Source organism: Marmota flaviventris, chromosome 13 (genome assembly GCF_047511675.1).
Source record: "Marmota flaviventris isolate mMarFla1 chromosome 13, mMarFla1.hap1, whole genome shotgun sequence".
NCBI classification, from domain to species: domain Eukaryota; kingdom Metazoa; phylum Chordata; class Mammalia; order Rodentia; family Sciuridae; genus Marmota; species Marmota flaviventris.
In genome coordinates, this window is record NC_092510.1 from 71,477,119 (window position 1) to 71,501,335 (window position 24,217).

The following is a 24,217-nucleotide window of genomic DNA, read 5'->3' on the forward strand; positions in this document are numbered from 1 at the left end:
GTCTTTAAACAAATGGATCAGCTGGATAGGATTATTCGCTAAGAGTAATTCCATTTTGAAGGAAAACTGCCAAATATTGTGACTATTTGAGAAGCTAATGGCAAGCCCCCCTTAGCTGAGTCTTCTGAAACCTCGGTACTTGTGACTTCCTCTGGTTCTTTTCCACCCACCCACCCACCCACTCATCCATCTATGCGTCCAACCTTTCTCAAGCAGGTGCTCAGGGCCACGCCCCGTTGCCAGGTGGAGGGGCTCAGAGGGGGGCCAGTCACAGTTCCCACCTCCAAGAACTGCAAAGGCTGGTGGGAGTGGGAGGGAAGAGGAACTACCAATGGGATGATTTGTTACAAGAAAGGAGAGCAGGAGTGTTTGTGGGGGCACAGAGCTGGGAGTGGGACATTCAGACACTCTACAGAGTGGCAGAGTGCCTTCAACTAAGCCCTGGAGCACAAAGAGGATGAGAGGTGACTGAGCTGACAGGGGAGATCAGCATGGGGGAGTTAAAGATGGAAGACTTTTTTTACATGGTGCTGAGGATCGAACCCAGTGCCTCACACATGCTAGGCAAGCGCTCTACCACTGAGCCACCACCCCAGCCCCAGATGTAAGACTTTTAAAATGCAATCCCCATTCATCCACCTAACTTTCCAGACGGGGCTCCTCCTGAAGGAAGCTCACAGGGAGCTGGAGTAGAGGCTTGGAAAAAGGGAAGAGCAGCTCAGAGCTGTGAGAGTCCTTGGTAAGGCAGGGGGGTGGGGTGGATGGCCCTACACACTAAAGCAGCATGTCTGGAATGCTCAGAATGCAGCAGCCAGCTTCCCAGGACTGTGTGACAGAGATCAACATTCCTGTGGCTCCAGGATGGCTGGCAGCTTAGAACATTTTCGGGTTCAGTTGAGATCTGGAGATTTCCTTGGGTGACTGCCTGGTGAATTCACTGGACACCACTGTTCAGACTTGCTCTGGGTCAGATCCAGTGGGTATCTTTTCTCTAATTTTGAGAGAGTGGAATCTAAAGTCATTTCATTACATCTGGCTGTCTCCTAATTTCCCACCTGGCTCTCACAATCTAAGGGCAGGGTATCAGCCCAGGAGCTCTGCTCCCACCCCCAGGACCCTCCACCAGAACGAGAGGGGCCTGGAAGGAGGGAACGGGGGGGGGGGGGGGGGGAAGGAGCCTCAGGAGGACCTGGCAGATGAGGAGTGGCAATGGATCATGGATGCAGGAGGCCAGCAAGGTTCTGGGGACCTTATGATCCAGTGGCCTTGCTATCACACGGGGTTCCTGAAGCCCAGATAGGAAAAGGGTGAGGAGCCCAACTCCTAATCTAGAAGCCTTCACTTTTCCATGCTCTGTAGTTCATGGATTTCATGGTGAAATACTTCTTTCATGGTTGTTTTTTGTTTTGTTTTGTTTTGTTTTTTGGTACTGGGGATTGAACTCAGGGGCATTGGACCACTGAGCCACATCCCCAGCCCTATTTTGTATTTTATTTAGAGACGTGTCTCACAGAGTTGCTAAGTGCCTCATTGTTGCTGAGGCTGGCTTTGAATTCAGGATGCTCCGAACTCAGCCTCCCAAATTGCTGGGATTATAGGTATGCACCACCACACCCAGCCATGTTTTTTTGTTTTTGAAAAATAAAATAACCCACAAACATGGCAGCATTATTCAAAATACCCAAGAGATGGGAACAACTCAAGTGTTCACTGAGGGATGAATGAGTAAACAAAATGTGGTGCATACATACAAGGGAATATTATCCAACTTTGAAAAGGAAGGAAATTCTGACATGTGCTGTGTTATGAATGAAACACTGAGGACAATATGCCAAGTGAAATGACCCAGTCACAAATGTCCAACACTGTATGAGTCCACTGGTGTGACCCCACAGAGCTAGAGAGTGGAATGGTGGGGACCAGTGGCTGCAGGAATGGAAATGGGAAGTAGGGGGTTATGGTTTCATGGGTTAGGAGTTTTGGTTTACAAGATGAAAAAGTTCTTAAGATCTGTAGTACAACAATGTGAGCCAGGTACAGGGGTGCATGCCTGTGATACCAGCACCTCGGGTGGCTGAGGCACGAGGATCACAAGTTCAGAGCCAGCCTTAGCAATGTAGCAAGGCCCTGAGCAACTTAGTGAGACCTGTCTCAAAATTCAGATTTAAAAAAAAAGGGCTGGGGATGTGGCTTAGCAGGTAAGTATCTCTGGTAGCAAAACAAAACAAAACCAATTTAAGAATATTTAATACTACTGATCTGTACACTAAAAAATAGTTAAAATGTTGTGTTAAATATAGGTCTCGTGTGCGGTGGAAAAAAAAAAAAAATATATATATATATATATATATATATATATATATATATATATATATATATATATTTTTTTTTTTTTTTTTTAATTTCTAGTACTGAGGATTGAACCCAGGGTGGTTTGCCACAGAGCTACAGCCCCAGCCCCCATCTCCAGCCCTTTTTATTTTGAGACAGGGTCTTGCTAAATTGCCCAGGATGGCCTTGAACTTGCAATCCTACTGCCTCAGCTTCCTGAGTCACTGGGATTACAGGAATATGTCACTGTGCTGGTTGCAAGTTGTCATTTTATTTACATTTTTAAAAGTCAATAAATTATCTTTAAACAATAATCCTTTGTTTTATTAAAGCACTGATATTTTCATCAATAAAATTAAGGTGGGTGGGTCCAAGAGAGACCAGGCAAAGTATCACCAGCTTTGGAGTCACATGGCCTCAAATCCTGCTGTGGTCGTGGATGGTTTGAGTGTCCCCAGGGAATGTGTGTTGAAATTTAATCCCTATGGTGAGGTATTAAGAGGGTGGCATTTCCACGTGTGGCTTTTTGGAGGTGCATAGGATTAGCTAAAGTATTAGGGTGGAGCCCCTGTGACTGGATTTGGGAAGCTTTATAAGAGGGAGAGAGACTAAAAGAGATACTGATACATCAAATGCTCCCTGTCCCTTGCCATTGGGATGGCCTGCGCTGGTTGGGATTCTGCCACCATAAATAATTAAATAAAGCAACCTATCTCAGGTACAGTAGCGTGGCATAAACAAAAACCCCAATCTGACCAACCCCAGTCCCCATTCCAGACCTATGAGGGCTTTTCTAACAAGGGGGGGGCTCAGGCTGAACCTTAGTTTTCCTGTAACTAGGATGGAGATAAAGACCCCCTGCTCCATGCAGAGTTGCCCCAAGTATAAGAAAGCAAGTATGTCCCCCCCAGGCAAAAACAGCCAAGGTGCTTCACAAGCCTCCCCCGAGGCTGTCTGAGCCCACAGCCAGGGACAAGTACTCTGAAGTCTCCTGCGGAGTTCCAGGAAAGGGGCCACACATTGTCCCCACCACGTTTCCTAAATTATGTCTTTACCAAGTAATCCCAGAGAGCCAAGGTGGCCCCACAGAATCCCAGAGGGGTTCAGCCTTCCTGGCAGTGAACAGATGGCCAACACCACTGGACAACAGCCTGCCACCTGCCAGAGCAGATGGCTTTCAGGCTGGCTGCAGCTCCTCAGGCTTTAGTCACCTGGCCAGTCAGCCACCTGGCACCGACTCCTGCAGTCTGAACCTTTATGGGGCCAGCCCTGCAGGTGCCAGGACAGATAATGGCTTCCTGGGTATCAGAGTTGCCATGGTTCCATGTGACACCAGGAAGGCGCAGGGGCACACTTATTTTTTTCCAAAGAGCAGTCCTTTGCATCTAATCCTGGGCCATGAGACAGGGGGGAGGGGCACAGTTGGGTTGGGAGGGGCACCCAGACCTGGAGCAGAGGACCAGGGCCCCAGTTCTGGCTCTTCCTGTGGGTGACCTCAGGCAAGTCACTCAGCTTCTCTTAGACCCTCAAGCATGACTTTGTGAAAGGTCAGAAGCTCCAGAGGCAGACAAACAAGAGCCAAACCCTGGCCCAGCCCCCACGAAGCCTCAGGCATGTAGAAGCTCTCAGACCTCCTCTTCAGGAAAAGATGGTAACTGTCATGAGAACTAGAGATGACACACTGAGAGCCCCAGAACTGTGGTGGCACCATGGTCGATGCCAGACGTTAATATGCTCAGATTATCTCTTCCCACTGAACAGTGAGGTCCCTGAGGGTAGGGATTTGATCCTCATTTGCCCTCTGCAGCGTCAGAGTTTGAAATACAAATTCTTACAGGGTCACTAACAACATTGGCAAGGGCTTCCTGACTGACTGAACTAGGTTAAGACCCCTGGCAGCCCATCTTCATGAAGTTAGTGGTACAAGACTCCTTTCTTTCCTACCACAGAGACACAGGAAATCATCTCACTGGGAAATCCAGGGGCTGCCTGCCCTCTGAGGAACTGGCCCAAGGTCCCCACCCAGCGCTTGTAGTGTCTGAGCAACCGCTGGACACCCAGAGGCTGAGTCAGGTCCCCTCTGCCCCACCTTCCTGTGTCTGCCCTTGAGTATAAGCTGGTCTCCTGCTCTCCTTCTCCTCTTTGGCTTTGCTCTCTGGGCTGTAAGTGAAACCCAAGTCCATGGGGCAGGAATGAATGGAGACCCAAGCTCTCATGTCAGTGCTCTGGCCCCATGCGCATGCTTCCTGGAGGCCCTGATGGGCTCACTTGGCCACCTTCTCAGGGCCTCTTACAGGGCATCCTGCTCCTTGTTAGACAAGAAGAATCAATGCTGAGGACCAGGAATGACGCAGTAATAGCCCACAGCTGCCTCTGCTGGGCAGCTGCAGGGTGCCGGGCACTGGCCTCCCGATCCAGACACAGGGCTCTCCAGTAACTATGGCTACAACTCCATCCACACAAGAGCAAAGAGGCTGGAGCCATTGCTCATGGCCAGAATCTGGGCCTGTGCCGTCTCATGTGAAGGCCTGTGCTCAGAACCCAGTCTGAATGAAGTGCACGGGGGAGGCTGGAGCACAGCAATCCTCAATTGAAGGCCACGCAAGGTTCAGTCCCCTCCACCACCTGTCCCAGAACAGAGCTGAGGTTTACTGGGAAGTTACCTAGTTTAAAAAAAAAAAAATCCAGATTTTTAAAAGACCTGAACAACTTCCTCGTGACCTTTCCCTCTGAACTTCAGGGAGTTGTCCACAGCCTGGGCAACCCTTACAAACCTCCAAGAGTCTTGCCTTTGCTTATGGAAGGAAGGAGAGTCCTCCAGGGACAGCAGCCAGGGCCAACCTGACTGCATCCAGCCTCCCAGGGCCTGTGGGCCACATCGAGCAACTCATCATTCCTTAGAAAGAAAGGCTAGGCCAAGGCGGTGGCCCGTGTGTCCAGGAATAAGGGGAGATGTGGGGAAGGCCGAGCCTCTCCCTCTGGGACTTCAGTGCGCTAGTCCAGGGAGCAGGCAGCTGCTGCGGTTCAGCTCAGTGCTCTCTCGGCTCTCAGAAGCACGAAGCAGCCTCATGACAGGAACACCAAGATGGCGGGGAGAAGAGAGGCTGAGGCAGAAGGAAGACCCGAGTTCCCACATCACCGCCACGGCCCCGCAGCGGCATCAGAGGGGATTTCACAAGCTCTAATTATGTCTTGGAGCATTGATTTGTTTAAACACAACGCCTGTCCCTGCCATGAAACACAGGTCCTGTAAAGTTGGTCTCTGTCCTTCTCGCTGTTCTTTCCCAGCACAGACAACACTGCACATATCTCACAGGCCCTCAGGAAAGACTTGGTGAATACACAAATGAATTGGGAACAGAGGAAAGAGCAAGCCTCTCCCACTGTCAGCTACTTCACTGAACGCAACCTCTGACCTACAGCAATGAAACCTCTATCAGTTCCCCTTAGATCTGCTCACAGGGGTCACTGCTCTGAGGCAGGAAAGGAGCAAAACTAGGTAAATAGAGCATTTTTCTGGATTGTTTTCTCCAAAAACAGAGCAGAAAGGAAAAAAAGAAAGAGAGGATATCCAGCAGTTAGTAAAATACATTCCCCACAACTCCCCAGTCTGTAGCTACGGAGCTACAGCCAGTAAGTGGAGCAGCAAGGGACCGAGGCCAAGCTCCAACAAACGCTTAGGCCTTCCTCCCAGAGGAAGACGAGTCTGGGCTCTCAGTGAGGCAGCTCCTGAGGCCCCCAGGTCTCCCACTTAGGATTTAGGGTAACAGCAGTGCTCCCTGAGTTGCTTTTACCATGCTAACGAGAGGCTCCTGCCCAGCGCGGCAGCCCCCCTGTATCCCTGCCATGACCCACCCACTTCTCCATGAAGTAGCCCGAGCACTTCATTTCCTCTGGGCTGAACTTCTGAACAATCTGAATGTGTCTGGCTGTGTGGGGTCTGTCTTCCACAATGGCCTCATGGCTCTTCCTTCTGTAACTCCCATCATGAACTTCTCACTATGTTAAGTCTGAATCTTCCTCCTTGTCACTGTACAAGTGGCCCTGTCTCAGCCCTGGGCCACACCCTGCCAGCTTTCTCCATCTTCCGAGAGTCCTTCAGATATCTGCATCCAGCAGTCACTGCCAGCTCAGGTCCAAGGTCCCCCAGTTCTGTCAGTGACCCCTCCCAAGACCCTGCATCCAGAACACCCCCTCCAAACATGGCCCTTCCTCAGGTGTTGGGTCAGAACACCCCAGGAATGGTCCAAGAGACAATTATTAAAGTAGTTCTCCAGAGATCCCTGCTCTTGGTGGCCATTTGTCACAGAGTTTGAGTGACAGCACGTCCCTGAGTAATCAACAATGGGCTGCATTTTCAACCTCCTGCAGCTGGTCCTCTAAAGACCACAGACTGGCCAGCTGCGCATCACCTTGAGCTGTCCATCTCCACAGGGCTCCCAGCCACGGGGCCTCTGGGGCCCGAGGCCTGCAGGGAGGCAGTGCTCACCTTCTGGGACTTTAACTCCTTGGTTAGCACCTCCACCTGCTGTTCCAACGCTACCACCTTCTCCTGGGCAGTTCGGTTCCGTAGCCCTTCAGAAAAGAAGGGGAAGGTGTTGCTCTGGCACTTGGTTTTCTGCGTGAGACAGGTGGTCAGGGAAAACTTGGGTGCAGGTTTTGGAGAATCCGCTGGCTCTTTCCCTGTCCAAGAGGAGAAATGCTGAGGTTAGGCTCCGTCCAGACTGTTCTCGAAGGAATAGACTGTTTCCCAAGGACTCGGCCTCAGCAGCACCTGAGGGCACTCTGTTGGCTGAGCCATTCTGCCCATTCTGTGTCCTGTCAGAGGTGACCCCGACCCTCATGAGTCTGTCATCCCACCCGGCTGGGGTCTGCCGGGGGCAAAGTCCTCAGGCACAAGCCTTACAACATTTTGCTTCTCACTACAGAATCCCACCTCTACCCTCTGGGTGACTTTCAAAGCAGATCTATCTGTTGATAGCAGCTTGGGATGAAGAGCTACTCTACATTCTTATTCCAGAAAGCAGTTCAAGCTCTCCTTTGATTCTTATTGCAAGCTAAGTCATGAGACAGGTTTCCCACAGTTGATGGCCCCAAAGCTGCCTGGTCCTTTTTAAAAAAATTTTTTTCAGTTGTAGATGGACACAATACTTTTATTTATGTTTATGTGGTGCTGAGAATCAAACCCAGTGCTTTACATGTACTAGGCAAGCACTCCACCACCAAGCCCAGCCGCAGCCCCACATAATTCTTTTATTTCTTCTAGAGCCGGCACCAGCAGCCTACAGTCCACAGGCCAAATCTAACCCACAGCCCACTTTGGTAAATAAAATTGTATTAGAACACAGCCAAGCCCGTTTGGTCACATTTGTCCATGGTTGCTTTCACTTCACAAAGGGAAAGCTGAGCACTTGCAAGCCTCAACTATTTACTTATAGAAAAGTCTCCTTACAGAAAATATTTGCCAACCATTGTTTTTAAGTCACTAACCTGTATTCATTTTTTTTGGTTTTTGGTGGTTTTGGGGATTGAACCCAGGCCTTATGCATGTTATCAAGTGTTCTACCAGTGAGCTACACCCCCAGCCATTTTTTATTTTTATTAAATCGACAAGGTTGACCTCAAAATTGAGATCCTCCTGCCTCTGCTGCCTGAGTTGCTGAGATTAAAGGCATGTGCCACTACACCAGGCTCTAAAAACTATATTCTTGAATCAAATTGAACATCAAAGAATCATTCTCATTGTCTGTCCCATCCCATACACTCCCATGCTTTGGGACACTGCCATTGGCCTACACCCAGGACATTCAGTGACCCAATTACATGGTCAAGGGACATGAAGAAGCATGTTCACACAGGACAAACGTCATTACTTGTTATGAAGTCCTAGCACAGAAATTCCCTCAGCCCTCTGTGCTAGGTAAAGCTGTTTTGATTCTTCTAAGAAAACGTGTCTTTACATTTCCTCTAAAAACTGTAACAAGACAGGGATGCCCTCTTTCACTACTTCTATTTAACATAGTTCTTAAAACACTGGCCAGAGCAATTAGACAGATGAAAGAAATTAAATGGATACAGACAGTTGAAAAGAACTCAAATTAGTACTATTTGCCGACGATATGATTCTATACCTAGAAAACCCAAATTCCACCAGAATACTTCTAGAACTAGTAAATGAATTTAGCAAAGAGGAAGGATATAAAATCAATACCCATAAATCAAAGGCATTTCTGTATATCAGCAACAAATCCTCTGAAAGGGAAATGAGGAAAACTACCCTATTTATAATACCCTCAAAAAAAAGATACTTGGGAATCAACTTAATGAAAGAGGTGAAAGATCTCTATAATGAAAACTACAGAACACTAAAGAAAGAAAGAAGACCTTAGAAGATGGAAAGATCTACCTTGTTCTTGGATAGGCAGAATTAATATTGTCAAAATGACCATACTAGCGCTGGGGTTGTGGCTCAGCGATAGAGCACTTGCCTATCACATGTGAGGCCCTGGGTTCAATTCTCATCACCACATATAAATAAATAAAATAAATGTCCATTGACAACTAAAAAAATTTTTTTTAAATGACCATACTACCAAAAGCACTATACATATTTAATGCAATCCCAATCAAAATCCCAATGACATTCCTCATAGAAATAGAAAAAGCAGTCATGAAATTCATCTGGAAAAATAAAAGACCCAGAATAGCTAAAGCAGTCCTTAGCAAGAAGAGTGAAGCAGGTGGCATCACCATACCAGGCCTTAAACTATACTTCAGAGCAATAGTAACAAAAACAGCACAGTATTGGCACAAAAATAGACTTGTAGAATAATGGTACAGAATAGAGAACACAGAGACTAACCCACATAATTACAGTTTTCTTATATTAGACAAAGGCGCCAAAAACATACATTGGAGAAAAGATAGCCTCTTCAACAAATGGTGCTGGGAAAACTGGAAATCCATATGCAACAAAATGAAATTAAGCCCCTGTCTCTCACCATGCACAAAACTCAACTCAAAGCAGATCAAGGACCTAGGAATTAAACCAGAAACACTGCGCCTATTAAAAGAAAAAGTAGGCCCCAATCTCCATTATGTCGGATTAGGCCCTGACTTCCTTAATAAGACTCCTATAGCACAAGAATCAAGAAATGGGATGGATTCAAACTAAAAAGCTTCTCCTCAGCAAAAGAAACAATCAGTGAGATGAATAGAGAGCCTGCAGCATGGGAACAAATTTTTACTACTTGCACAAAAGATAGAGCACTAATCTCTAGGATATATAAAGAACTAAAAAATCTTAACACCAAAATAAATAAATAAATAAATAACCCAATCAATAAATGGGCCAAGGAGCTGAACAGACACTTCTCAGAAGACAATATATAAGCAATTAACAAATATATGAAAAAATGTTCAACATCTCTAGCAACTAGAGAAATGCAAATCAAAACTACTCTAAGATTTCATCTCACTCCAGTCAGAATGGCAGCTATTAAGAATACAAACAACAATAAGTGTTGGCGAGGATGTGGGGGAAAAGGCACACTAACATATTGTTGGTGGGACTGCAAATTGGTGCAGCCAATATGGAAAGCAGTACAGAGATTGTTTGGAAAACTAGAAATGGAACCACCATTTGAGCCAGCTATCCCTCTCCTCAGTGTATACCCAAAGGACTTAAAAACAGCATACTACAGGGACACAGCCACATTAATGTTTATAGCAGCACAATTCACAATAGCTAAACTGAGGAACCAACCTAGATGCCCTTCAGTAGATGAATGAACAAAGAAAATGTAATACACACACACACACACACACACACACATACATACATATATACACACACACAATGGAATATTACTCAGCAATAAAAGAGAATAAAACCATGGTATTTGCAGGTAAATAGATGGAGTTAGAGAATATGATGCTAAGTGAAGTTAGCCAATTCCCCAAAACCAAATGCTGAATGTTTTCTCTGACATAAGGAGAATGATTCATAGTGGGGATTGGAGGGGGAGCAAGGGAGGATTAGATGAACTCTAGATAGAGCAAATGGGTGGGAGGGGAAAGGAGGGGAAAACAGTAGGAAAGGCGGTGGAATGAGATGGTCATCGTTACCCTAAGTACATGTATGAAGACACAAATGGTGTGAATATACTTTGTGTACAACCAGAAATATGAGAAATTGTGTTTTATATGTGTAATATGAACTGTAATCCATTCTGCTGTCATATATAACAAGTAAAATAAAAAATAAATGTAAAAATCTAAAAAATATTTAGAGAATAGCTGAGTTGAATTATAGTGCATCCCCTCACCCCTTCCTGCCAGTGCTATTTGGTCGTTGACACAATCAACCACATCAACTGTGGGCTGTTGTTTTTGGAGACTGACAAGAAACTTTTCATTTCATTGAGGTTTCAACCACAGCTATGAGTCTAGCACTCAGTTGCACTGAATTTTTCTCCCATGGAGTTAATAGAAAACATTTGAATTAATTTCACAACCTGCCAATGTTAATGTCTCAATATGAATAAAACACTTGGGTAAGTTCAATTTCTTTTCCAAGTTACACATTTATATATTTTAGCTATCATTTTAAGTTTTGTTGTCCAATTAAGTAAAACCAAATAAATAAAGGATTTTCCTCAAAAATCAATAAAAAGCCTCTTTAGCTTAAAAAAAAAAAAAGAAAAGAAAATGTGTCTTTAGTCTGATGGACACTGGAAACACACTAGCCACCTGCATGTCCCTGTTGTTGGCTTGGGAAGTTCAGCACCACATCTGTTCCCTACCTTTAGGTGCTTTCTTAGGATCTTAACAGGATCTTATGTAAATTTCCTAGCCTAAATGACTTGTTTTTTTCCCTGATATGCATTTTAGTAAACTATCACCAATCATTTTTTGGACTTAGGTGCTAAAGATGTTAAAAATAAGGACGTGGTGTGGGACCCAGGATAGGCAACAGGCAGGGGTTGGAGGAAGGACTAAATGTCCTCCTGGAGGCCAGGCTGGGTGCAGCCAAATAAGGAATTACTCTTTGTAGGTAACAGAACCCACATACCTCTCAGCCTCATTGGGTACAAGAGAGAGTGATCTTGTTCCAGATCTAAGAGAAATTCAGCTGTGCAGGTACAAAGTGGAGCGCAGAGCTCAGAGGACTCAGAGCCTCCTTCCCGGTCCTGTCCAGGAGCATGAGAGCTCCCTGCAGCCCAGTGGCCCTCTGACTACACCACTGTCCACCAACCCTGAGGGTAAGCTGGGGAGGGACCACTGTTCCCATTTGGTAGTCAGAGATAACAAGCCTCGGGCAGTGGTTTGGTCCCTAGGATGTTGTGGGAGTGCCCCTAGAGTGACTGGGAGGGTGGGGCAGGGTGAGAGGAGCAGAGGGGCCCAGATTCCTATCCCTGTTTCAACTGTGCTTTGTATATTAGATTTTATTTGGGGGTCAAAGTGTCATGGCAGTGAAGATGTACAAATACTCCTCAATTTATGTGTTGATTATGTCCTGATAAACTCATTCTAAGTTGAAAACAGCATATATAGAAAATGCATGTAGTTCACCTGACCTATGGAACATCCCAGTTTAGGGACACAGTGCACTGTGTCCCCTCATGATCACATGGCTTTCCAGAAGCTGGGGCTCATTGCTACTGCTCTGTGTTGAGTGACAGTATCATACTGCATATTGCTAGCCAGGGAAGACATCAAAGTAGTTCAGCAATTTAAGCTCTTGTCTAAAATGCACAAAGCCCTGGGTTCAATCCACAGTTCCTCAAAAGAAAAAAAAAAAAAAAAAAAAAAGCAAGATACAGTTTCTACTGAATTCACATTACTCTTGGTCTCTTGTAAAGACGAGAATTTTAAGTTGAACCATCATAGGTCAGGGACCACTTCTAGTTTTAAAAACCACTAATTTAGATGAGGCAGCAGGCAGCCAGGGGGCCAGAAGGCTTGGCCTCAATCCTGGTCTGTCACTCACTGTGTGGTCATGAGCAAGTCACTCCACTTTTATGTGCCTCAGTTTCCTCACTTATCACAGGAGGATAGCAACAGTATCTACAGTGCCGGTTGCTGTAAGGATTTACAGGTCCATGTAGTTTAAATGCTTAACACATGCACATGAATGAAACCTGAAAGATTCTGCTAAATGAAAGGAGCCAGTCACAAAGAAAGGGCCACAAGTTATAGATTCCATTCACAGGAAACCTCAGAGCAGGCACATGCATGGAGACAGATGGCAGATTACAGCTGGAGGGAGGTGGGTACTGGGCTTGATGGTTCAGGGGTGCAATGTTTCTTTCTGGGAAATAAAAATGCCCCAAATTGATTAGAATGATGGTTGGATAATGAACTACATCCTTTAGATGGGCAGATTGTATGCCATGTGCATTATGCTTTAATAAAGTTGTTACCAAAAAGAGTGCTTAGTGCAGCCCAGCACAAGGTGCCTGCCACAGAGTGTTAGTTTGTTATTAGTCTTGTTGGTTTGAGACAGCACTGACTTCTTTGTGGACTGGTCACTGTGATCTCCAGGAGCCTTATGGGGTACTGGGTGCTGCAAAGGGTCACCTTCACAGCCCAAGGATCATCTCTGCCTTAAGAAGACCCCACACTGTTGCTGTCTTAGCTAGTTTTCTCCCAGTTGATTCTAGTGTAATATACATTCTAAGGGTACCAATGCCAATTCAAGAAGCCAACCCTCTCTGATGGTATGGGGCATTCACATTTTGTGACAGAAACAATGAAATGCTGTGTCAACCTAAAGGTGCCTTGTTCCACTTCTTCAGGCAGATCTGGTTTTAATTGTCCCAGGAATTACCCTATGCATAAATTGAGGAGTATCTGTACATCCTCACTTACCACTAAGTGGTACAGTGGGACTGGAGATGCAGCTCAGTGGTAGTACACTGGTACTTGCCTACCATATGCAAGGCCCTGGGTTCAATCCCACCGGCGGGGGGGTGGGGGGAGTACAGTCAGTGAGTGTTAAATCTTGTGTGTGTATATTTTATATATAAATATATATTTTATTTTATTTATTTATTTTGGTACTGGGGATTGAATCCAGGGCACTTAACCACTGAGCCACATCTCCAGCCCTTATTTATTTATTTATTTTTTGATGGTAGTTGGACACAATACCTTTATTTTATTTATTTTATGTGGTGCTAAGGATCAAATTCAGTGCATTATACATGGTAGACAAGCACTCTACCACTGAGCCACAACCCCAGCCCCTCTTTTTTTATATTTTATTTAGTTGCTTAGGGCCTCACTAAATTGCTGAGGCTGGCTTTGAACTCGCGATCCTCCTTGCCTCAGCCTCTGCAACTGCTGGCATCATAAGTGTGCGCCACTGCACCCGACAAAATCCTGCTCTGTATCTTTTATCACCAAAAAAAGGAAGAAAAAAAGAGAAAAAAAAAATCACTGTTCTTCAACCTCTGGAAATCCAGGAGAAGGAGTGACCTAGAGAATTTGGTCTTTGACACACACTGATGGACTGAATGTTCATACCCCTAGGTTGAAGCCCTAATCCCCAAAGCAACAGTGTCAGGAGGCAGGGCCTTTGTGAAGTGATCAGTGGAACCCCATGATAGGATTGGTGCCCTTAGGAGAAGAGGAAGGGACCACAGCTCTCTCTTTCAGCCTGGAAGAGGGTCCTCACCAGACAGTGCATCTGCAGCATCTTGATCTTGGACTTCCCAGCCTCCATTCAGCTGTGAGAAATAAGTGGCACTAAGCCACACAGTTATGGCTAAGTCAGACACACGCCTGGCAAGGAAGAGGGAGGGCACTCATCTCATTCAGACGCTCACCTGGGGTGCCAGGATCCATGCCTGAGGCCTGCTCCCCACTCTGAGGCTCCACACTCTGTGGAGAGTCTTCTGTTAGAGATCCGTGGCCTGTTCCTGACACCTGCTTGTTGCCACGGATATTGTGCATGGTGTTTCTGAAAGGAGAAGTGAGGAGCGTGAGGCTGACACCCTTCCTGTGCCTGATGGAACTCAGGCCTCACCCCCAGTCACACATGCCACTCCCAGTCCCCTCCCTCTCATTCACCCCTTCCACACCCAGCATGGCTTAGATAAGCCTCACTCCCTTTCCCCCAACCCTGCGGCTGGACTGTGCACTTCATGCTTGCCTGTTGTTTATGGGTGGATACAGAATGCCTACAACAGTGCCTGAAATATAGAAGTGCTTCATACCTATGTGTTGAACAAATATTGAATGGACTTGCTGAACTAACTTTCTAGAAACCTCCATCTGACCTCAGAACTACCTGACTCAAAAACCACTGATGGCTCCCAGTTCTGCTGGGATACATTGCAAGCACCTCCTGGCATTCTCATCCCTCACCCCTTTGCTCCTTCCCCTCTGGGATCTGTCCTCTCTGTACCCTCTACTGACTCAGTCTCCAAGGAATTTACTATGTTTCATGATTTGGCCAAGTACTGGTCTAGGCTGAGGCTCCATGGTATCAATTTCTTTAAGAACTTGGCACTAAGTACCTGGCACTGGGGTGGGCATGCCCAGGCTCAGTGGTTTCCAGGAAGGTGCGAGGCAGCACTGAAGGCCGCTTGAGAGCACAGTCCACAGACATTCACAATGAGCCATGTGAAAAGACAGCTCTCCTGAGTTTATTTTCTCTTGCAAAGAGATAAAAGCAGATATAGTCTAAAACTGACAGCAAGGGAGAGAAGGTGATTAAAGGAGTTGACTATGTCAGTTTTTTCAAACTGTAGGTTATGCCCTGTTGGTAGATTATCAAATCAGTTCGGTGTCATGACTAGCACTTTTAAAATGAAATAAAAAATATCAGAGTGCACACCACTTAGTGTTATATTTTGTGAATTACATGTATGTGTACCGAGCTATAACAAAAAATGCATTTCTATTGGGCATGGGTGTGTCATTGTGTATACCTGTAATCCCAGTGATTCAGGAGGCTGAGACAGGAGGATCATAAGTTCAAGCCCAGCCTCAGCAAGGCCCTTAGCAACTTAGTGAGACTCTCTCTCAAAATAAAAAATAAAAAGGGCTAGGGATGTGGCTTAGTGGCAAAGCACCCTTTGGGTTCAAATCTCAATATTTTAAAAATGCATTTCTTACTATGGTCAACAGTTTGAAAAACACCACACTAAGGAGATCTAGTGGATGGAAGTAAATAAGAGGATGTGAAAGTCTCCACAGCCATGTGAAGGACCTGACTTTGTTCTATTGTCCCTGTGTGTGATACACGCTTCTATTAATATGACAGACACATCACTTTGAAGAGCTTTCATTCCACAAATATCTATATGTTGAATAAATACAAAACCAAGTTTTAAAACACTTAGCTCAAATCCTAGAAAAAGAAGGGGAATCCCCCAAGGACTTGAAACTTCAGTGGGAATGAAAAGGAAGAGGAATGTAGATTAGATTGCTGTTCTGCAAATATTAACTCCCTTGATACACCATGATGGGAGAATAGCACTTCCTCCTACTCTAGATGTTTGGTGGAATTCACCAGTGAAGACACCTGGTCCTGAGGTTTTGTTGTGGGGAGGGATGGTGACTGGGGATAGAACCTACAGAGCCTAGAACCTCACACATGCCAGCTAAATGCTCAGCTACAACCCCAGCCCTTTTTATTTTTAGTTCTGAGATAGTTTCTAAGTAAGTTGCCCAGGCTGGCCCCAAACTTATGATCCTCCTGCCTCCACCTCCTAAGGAGCTGGGAGTACAGGCGTGTGTCATCATACCCGGCCTGACTTATTTTATATTATAAATTCAATCTCTTTACTATTTACAAGGTCTATGCAGATTTTCTATTTCTCTTTGAGTCAGTTCTGGTAATTTGTTTCTAATAATCCATTGTATCCAAGTTATCAAATTTGTTTTGAGTCAGTTCTGGTAATTTGTTTCTAATAATCCATTGTATCCAAGTTATCAAATTTGTTGGCATATATAATTGTTCATAGAATTCCTTATATTCCTTTTTATTTCTGTAAGATCAGTAGTAATGCCTCTTCTTTTGTTCCTGACTTTAGTAATTTGAACTTTGTCCTTTTTCTTGGTCCATCTATCTAAAGGTTTGTTGATTTTGTTAATCTTTTCAAAGAAAAACCATTTGGTTTGAAATTTAAGTTTTAAAACCCAGATTTCGGGTATAGTCAGATCCAGAATAAGAACAAGAACGAGACTATACTTTCATGGATTGATGGAAGGTAAAATTCATCAGTTAATTATGAGCAGAAAAGAAATTAAAATTCAGCACTCTTAGTACTTGACCTTGGAATTTGCTCTCACACTCCTTTTGCCCTGTATTACTAAGGGGCCCTGACTCCTTGGCCCAGCTACTTCCCCTTCCTAGTTCTTACTCTCCCCATGTAAAAATTAAGGAGTGGTGGGCACACTAAAAAGAACAGCGATGCTGGGTGTGGTGACACACGCCTGCAATCCCAGCTACACACACCTGCAATCCCAGCTACTCAGGAGGCCAAGGCAGAGGATCACAAGTTTGAGGGCAGTCTCAGCAACTTAGTGAGACCTAGTTTCAAGAAGGAAAACAAAAAAGCGAGAAGGAGAGAATAATGACGACAATGATGGGAGCTGCTACTTATATCACTTTGTGCTGAGCCCTGCCACACAGATTTCACAAACCATAAGCCACATAAATTAGAAAGGGAGCCAGGGGCACATCCCTGGAGCCAGAGGCACTGAAGGGTGGGGTAATTATCATTGTTGCCAACATTTCCTCTTGCCCCAGAATGGTAGCCTCCCTAATATGTCCCAGGACATGTGACTAGTCATCCCTGGGGTGTGGAAGAAACCCCAACTTTAGGGCAGCAAAGGGCCTTCTGAGCCCTATTCGCACGTATCTCCCCTGGGATGGGAGCGCTCTACCTTCAGACAGTGCTGCTGGCCGCTGCTCTTCTAAGCCAGTGTTCTTGGAAGAGATCTCTGTTTCATACAGGTACCAACTTCACTTGGAGCAATTTGTAGAGCATTTTCTGTGCAGGTCTGCTCCATTCTGAAAGGCCTGGCCAGCACCGCACTGATGGTTATAGAGGCTTATACTCAAGGGATAACGTTGGGCCAGTCAGTTTCCTCCCTGAGTCTCAGTTTGCTCATCGCCATGGGGGCAATGAACATATCCACACCAAACAGTGGCTGGGCCCCTCCATGGGCCAAGTTCTAAGCCAAAACACTATAAGGCATTTCACTCATTTCATCCGTGAAACAGTTCAATGAAATAAGCACTATGGTCAGACCCACCGGACGAGCAGAACTGAGATCCCAAGGGGACCGGCAACCAAAACCACAGAGCTGGTAAGTGGCAGCTGAGTGTCAGACCTGGATGTCTAACTCCTTGGCTCGAGAGCTTAACCACGCAATGACACCACTTCACAGATCTGTCCAGACAGCCGGATGAGAGCATAAAGCATCCCACACAGTGGTCAGGAAGCTCCCTAAGCCCTTCCCCTGGTATGACCTGCGCTCACCGCAGCACCCATGACAAGCTCCCAAACCTGCCAGGGCAAAGGCAGCTCTGCTCTTACATCAGAACTTATCTCTGGTCTTATCCAAGGGCTGCTGGGGCTCTCAGCAGTCAGGCACTCCTCTTGCTTCATGCCTGTGGCTATCACAAGTTACAGGAGGGAAGTGACTGAGCGATGCTCTGAAATTTCCTTCCCTTCTCAGTCTCTGTGTTTTCTCTGTGCCATTTCTGTTGCTGTGGCTTCCACCAGCATGAACCCAGCCTAATCTTGGTGAGCTGCCCTGGGTGCACACTGCCTGGGTGGCAGGCCTCCCCTTTTCCCAGCATGCTCCTAGTGCACCCAGTTCCTCTCAGCTTCTCGAGAGGGACAGTCCCCTGCAGCATATCCCCCTGGCCCACGCACCTGGGGGGCTCAACCAGACTACACATGACCCCAAGACACTAGCTCCAGCTCCCATCTCTCCTCAGGCTCCAGGGCTTCCTGTCTAAATGTCTTTGGGGTAGCTCTGCCTCCAGCCAGCAACCCCAAAGGACACTCACTCATCATCTTTCCTCTGACACCTGCTTCTCTCCTAGGAAGGGTATCATCACCACTCTAGTCCCCCCAAATCACTGAAGCCAACTGAGGAATATACTTTGCCTGAGTCACACACAGTTGGGGCCCCTAATCCAAGTCCAGTGAGCAATCTATTCTGTCTTCTAAGAGGTCCCAGTGTGTCCAAAGTCCACAGAGAACACAGACGCCCAAACAGGATCAGCATTGGGCATAGTTTGCATTCCTGAAAGTTTCTATTCCTTTCACTAGAGCAACTATGGCAGCTTCGGAAAGGATTTATTACAGGATTGTGATTGCCAAGTCTAGTTCTAGAGCAGTTTGCATGCATTCAGCCACTCAGTCCGACATGAACCTTAAGAGGCAATCACTGCTGTGCTTCAGGAACTAACAAGGTTACTAAAGCACAGAGAAAGCAAACAACTTGTCAAGGGCAGCACAGCTCATGACTGACAGAGCCAGGATCCAAACACAGGCACTTTGGCCCCAAGGCTCAGTCCATACTGCTATCTTTTGTGTGTATGTGGCGGGGAGGGGCGGTATACCAGGGAACTCAGGGGCACTCAACCACTGAGCTACATCCCCAGCCCTATTTTAGATTTTATTTAGAGACAGGGTCTCACTGAGTTGCTTTTGCTGAGGCTGGCTTTGAACTCATGATCCTCCTGCCTCAGCCTCCTGAGCGTCTGGGATTACAGGTATGTGCTACTGCACCCAGTTCATACTGCTATCTTTTTATGCAGTTTAAAATAAAGCCTGATACTGGGAAAGGGTATATGTAATACAGAATTAAGTGAAAAACACAGTTCACATCTGCTTAACATACAATAAGTTGCACATGATAAGAGAATAATTTGACACAGACATTCTGAAACCATCACATTATAATTCCAGGTACCTGGGAGGCTGAGGCAGGAGCATCTCAAGTTTGAGGCCAGCCAAGGCAATTTAGCAAGACCCTGTCTCAAACAAAAAAATAGGAAGGGCAGGGGTTGTAGCTCAGTGGTAGAGAACTGGTCTAGCCCAAGCTAAGCCCTGGGTCCAATCCCCAGTACTATGGGAAAAAAAATTGCTATGAATGTCTGTCCGGGTTATAGAATTATGAGTAAGTCATTCATTATTTCCTTTCAGAAGTTTCTAATTTCCTACAATGAACATGTACTACTTTTTATCCCCCTTTTTATTGGTGCATTATAATTATACATAACAGTGGAATTCATTGTTACATATTTGTACATGAAGGCAATATAACAGTATAATTTGGTCAATGGTACTTCTTTTCGGATCAGTATTCTAAATATATATATAATTAACTGAAACTAAAGCCTGTGACTGTCCATCCCCCCACCTCCCTGCAAAACCCCACCAGGTCAGGCTCCACAGAAAGGGGCTGCTGGGGTCAGGCCGGCCCCGGGGCCCTACTGGCACTTACTGTATTTCAGTTCCCAGGTGCTTGAGGGAGATGTTCTGAAGGGCCAAGGGCATGGCGGGGACAGGTTGCAAGGCAGCTGCCTCACCCACGAGCCCAGTGGGCGTTTTCACAGGGCAGAACTCCTCCAGCTCTGCTTCCTCTTGCCCTGGAGAGCCAAGGACAGAAAAATCAATCCCCAGGACTCTGCACTAGGAAACACTTAGTCCAGGGCTATGGCTCATCTCTGAACAACATCAGGGAGGGTGTGTGCAGCTGCACGGTCAGCGAGTATCCACTGTAGGTTAAAAGCAGCACTTTGTGCTGCATGTTCTGAAGCCATTTTGCTAGGGAAACCTTCCTGGAAACCCCTTAAAAACATGCAGAACTGCAGACCATTCTACATCTGAGAATCCATACTAAATAATTCTGCATGCCTGTATTCCCAGTGACTCAGGAGGCTGAGGCAGGAGGACCACAAGTTCAAGGCCAGCCTCAGCAACATAGCAAGGCCCTGTCTCAAAATAAAATTTTAAAAACTAGGGCTGTAACTCAGTAGTACAGTGCTTGCTTAGAATGCACAAGATTTGGGTTTGATCCCTAGGACCCAAACAAAGCAAAACAAAACACCAGCCAGGCATGATGGTACACACCTGTAATCCCAGCAGCTCAGGAGGCTGAGGCAGGAGAATTGCAAGTTCAAAGCCAGCCTCAGCAACTCAGTGAGCTATTGTCTCTAAACAAAATACAAAAAAGGGCTTGGAATGTGGCTCAGTGGTTAAGCACATCTGGGTTCAATCCCTGGTACCAAACACAAAACAAAACAAAAACACTCGGAACAGGTTAAGCAAATCATTACGCCTTCATAAAATGAAATAATTCTCAACTATTTAAAATTATATTAATGAGCAATGTGTAAGAACACAGGAAACATAAATGAGATAACACTAAATGGAGTAAGCCAGATTTTTTAAAAAATGGAATTATAGTATGCTCTAAGGGTATAGAAAAAGTCTCAGAAATATACTTTTAACAGAAGTTAGGGCTGCATGATGGAATTAGAAGTGAGCTACTCTTATTAATTTTTCTCCAAATTTTCTACAGTAAACATGGCTTACTTTTATAAACAAAAGAAAGAATATGTATTCATCAAAGATAAATGTTAATAAAGAGATTTTCAAACACAGGTCCAGGGTCACAATCCTAAGTACCAAAACCAAAGAAGGACATTTTACAGTACTGGGGATTGAACTCAGGGCTGCTCTACCACTAGCTACCTCCCAGCCCTCTTTTAGATTTTTTCATTTTGAAACAAAATCTTGCTACTTTGTTGAGGCTGGCCTCAAACTTGTGATCCTCCTGCCTCAACTTCTGGAGTAACTGGGATTAAAATTCAGTGCCACGGCACCTGGGAAAGTAGGACATTTTGTGTTATTATATGATTCAAAATACATTTAAATAAAAAGGGGGCAGGAGGTCCTATTATCACATCAACACTGATTTTCTGTATTCCAAATGTTCTGCTTAAATGAGGATTCTTCTATAGTGAGTGACTTCAAAATGTTTAATGTTAAGAAAAGTTTCCAGGCTAAGGAAACATTATTTGAAGTATAAGAGAGAGGAGGTGGCATGTTTAGAAGTTTATTTGGAGTGTACAATATGCGCACAAGAACCACAACCACTTATGGAATGGAACAATCTTGACAAATTAAGAAACTCACAAGGCAGCTGACATTTTTATTTGGAGCCCTTTGATTGAGATGGTAAAAAATTTAGGGGTGGAGGAAATTTATTTTTGCATTACATCTGTAAAGAGGGTGTGGGTACAAAATGTAAGTATAATTGTGGAAGCCAAGGAGAGTTGTTTGACTAAAGAAAAACTGCAATCACCGAAACAGCATGGATAACGCATTTGCTAATTCCCAATAGGCTCCACTGGATCCCACAGGCTGGCCAGTACCAGGAAACACCAAAGCCACTCTTTTGAGGTTCTCTCTTCATTTCACCCTCTCATCACACCTAGACGAGGTGTCTACCCTGAGGTTTCCAAGTGTGGCTGAAAAAGTGAGATGAATCATAACTGTGGGAAGTTCAAAGCCTATGAAGCCAGCAAGGGGAAAATGCACACACTTCTGAAATACCAGGTGGGCTGGAGCTGGGGCAGGGGGCCATTCTGTAAGGTGGAATCCTTCCGACTCGAGCTTCCGACTCGAGCAAGGGAAGACCTTTTGGAGAAGGAAAGCTAGAAATGGGATTTGGGGCTGGGATTGATCTGAATCTGCCTAAGGAATAAGGGAGGATCTTTCTGTGTCACATACAGGCAGCAGGGAGAGGTTCCAGAACCAGAGCAAATAGGATGCAAATAGGGACCCAGGGGACAGAAAGTTGGGAAAGTCACATGGGAAGGAGTATAGCTAAGAGGCTGGATGGCATCTGGTCCCAAATGGGGTGGGGGTGGGTGGGGAGGTGGTATAGTATAAGCAGGAGCCTGAAGTACTAAATCTGGCTTTGGTTGGAATATCTGAGGCCAACCCATTTCTATGGGGTGACACTGTGACCTGGCTGGAAATCACTTTTAAAAAAGCAGAAAGGATACTCTCTACCTTGTCTCCTTCAGAGTTAAAGTACACAAAATTATTTAGAAAAGGCTAAAATCCCACAATGTGTACTCAAATCTTTCAGCATATTCTTTAATCCAGACTTTGAACTGATTCAAAGTATTTTGTTGTTTATCAATACTTTAACCACTTTCTTCTCCCTCATTCAGAACAATCAAAACATTAGTTTTCCTAAGATTTTAATGTTTTACCAAGTACTTCCTTAACTGCTGATATCTGCTCGCCTATAACTCCAACAATTTACCAATGAGGAAAGAGCAGCTCAGAGAACATGAGCTTCATGGCCAAGGTCAGAGCTAGCAGGTGACAGTTGACGACTCAAGTGCAGTCTTCCTCTTGCTTTTCCCATTAAGCCACATGACTCATCAGGGAAAGGAGACTGTTACAGATGGGAGGGGTTGCCAAGGAGGGCACAAGCTCATGCAGGGGGTGTAAGAGATAGGTCATACATGGTGGCCATGCCACAGCTGAGGTTAATGCTTCCCATAGGAGACAGAATACATGACCCAAGGCCTTGCCCTCTCTAGCCTCATTTCTCCAGGGAGAAATGCCCTCAACGAGGTGACCACATAATGCATACTTGGTAGCATTTGTTTATAATTCTCCTTTTGCCTGAGCCCTAGGAGCTGCCCATCACCAGTGGGAAGAAGACACTGTCTAGACAAGAAAGGGCCCAGGAGGTCACTGCTTCCCTGGAGAGCCCTTGGCAGATGGCTGAGTGCCTTCTCAGCTTTGGGAGGGGTGTATGAGTCCACAGAGTATGGTTCAAATTTCAGGGCGGACATTTCCTAACTAGTGAGCTTCAGCTGCTTCTTCTGTACTGTGTGAATAATGCCCATGAGATTTTTGTAAGGACTAGTAATAAGATACAAGCTCTAACGTCATAATTTTATGATGATAGACATGTATAAATGTCATCTACATATTGAAGCTTACCTTGACAATGTACTGTTATTATAAATCTATTGGTTTCCCTTTAATCTTTCTTGACTCTATGGAGACCACTGTTTAGGAGAAGTACAAAATAAAGTTGTAAATACTAAAATGCTGTAGAGATCATGACTTGCAGATTGCTCAAGGCAGGGACTAAAGAATTTTTACAAGATGGAGCTTCTGTGAGTCAAAGTCAGATGTGGGTCAGAAGGTTTTTGCCTCCTGGGAGTGGCCCCTGTTTCCTCAGGAAGGGGAAGGGCCTCCTGCTCGGACAGCTGCTAATCCATCCAGGCCTTGCCAGCTTGCTCAAGACTCCACAAACAACACTCAGGGGTCCTGGGAAGGTTTCCTCTCAGGCCCTGGGTCCAGGAGGTTGTGGGCTTGCTACGAGACAAGGAAAGGCTTCAGGAGGGGAGCCCGAGTCTCTGTGTCCTTAGTCCCACACTAGCATCCACCTTGGGATACCAGTGAGTGCCCTGGTCATCATGGCAACACACCCCCTGCCCGATGGCCTCAGCAGGGGTGGCCCTCAGCAGGCCTGGCCAAGTATGCTGAAGCAAAGATACAGAACTAAAGAACTTAGACCAGGTTTGTCACAGCAGAAGAGGACTGCGGGATCTCAGGGCTACACTTTGGACAACCTAGTTCTTCAAATTTCAGTTCAAGACATACAGGAAGGAGGATTTCTCCTTACTTGTAGTCTGTACCATGTGAATCATGCCCATGAGATTTTTGTAAGGACTAGTAAGATACAAGCTGACTTCAGCAGTTATGTCAACTCAGGCTGCCATTTTATGCAGAGCCAGGGTTGTCTGGCTTCCTGACAGAGGGGGACCTGGGGCCTAAGGAAAAGTACAAATACAAAGAAACTCTGTAAA

At 45.6% G+C, this 24,217-nt stretch overlaps 1 protein-coding gene across 4 annotated transcripts in view; it reads right to left on the bottom strand.

The window, feature by feature from the left end:
- Tbc1d2 (TBC1 domain family member 2) overlaps positions 1–24,217 on the bottom strand; it is a 48,508-nt gene that overhangs the window by 18,496 nt on the left and 5,795 nt on the right. For 3 of the 4 annotated variants that reach the window (XR_003582133.2, XM_027930872.2, XM_027930873.2), the window contains 3 exons: positions 19,813–19,957; positions 14,163–14,296; positions 6,821–7,014 (listed from right to left, as the gene is read on the bottom strand). Coding sequence is in view for 3 of the 4 variants with exons in the window: in XM_027930872.2 (XP_027786673.2) it covers positions 6,821–7,014; positions 14,163–14,296; positions 19,813–19,957 (473 nt within the window). In the remaining variant the exon portion in view is untranslated. Of the gene's footprint in view, positions 1–6,820; positions 7,015–14,162; positions 14,297–16,801; positions 16,877–19,812; positions 19,958–24,217 lie in introns of those variants that run through there. The other variant, XM_027930875.2, reaches the window with a different exon arrangement.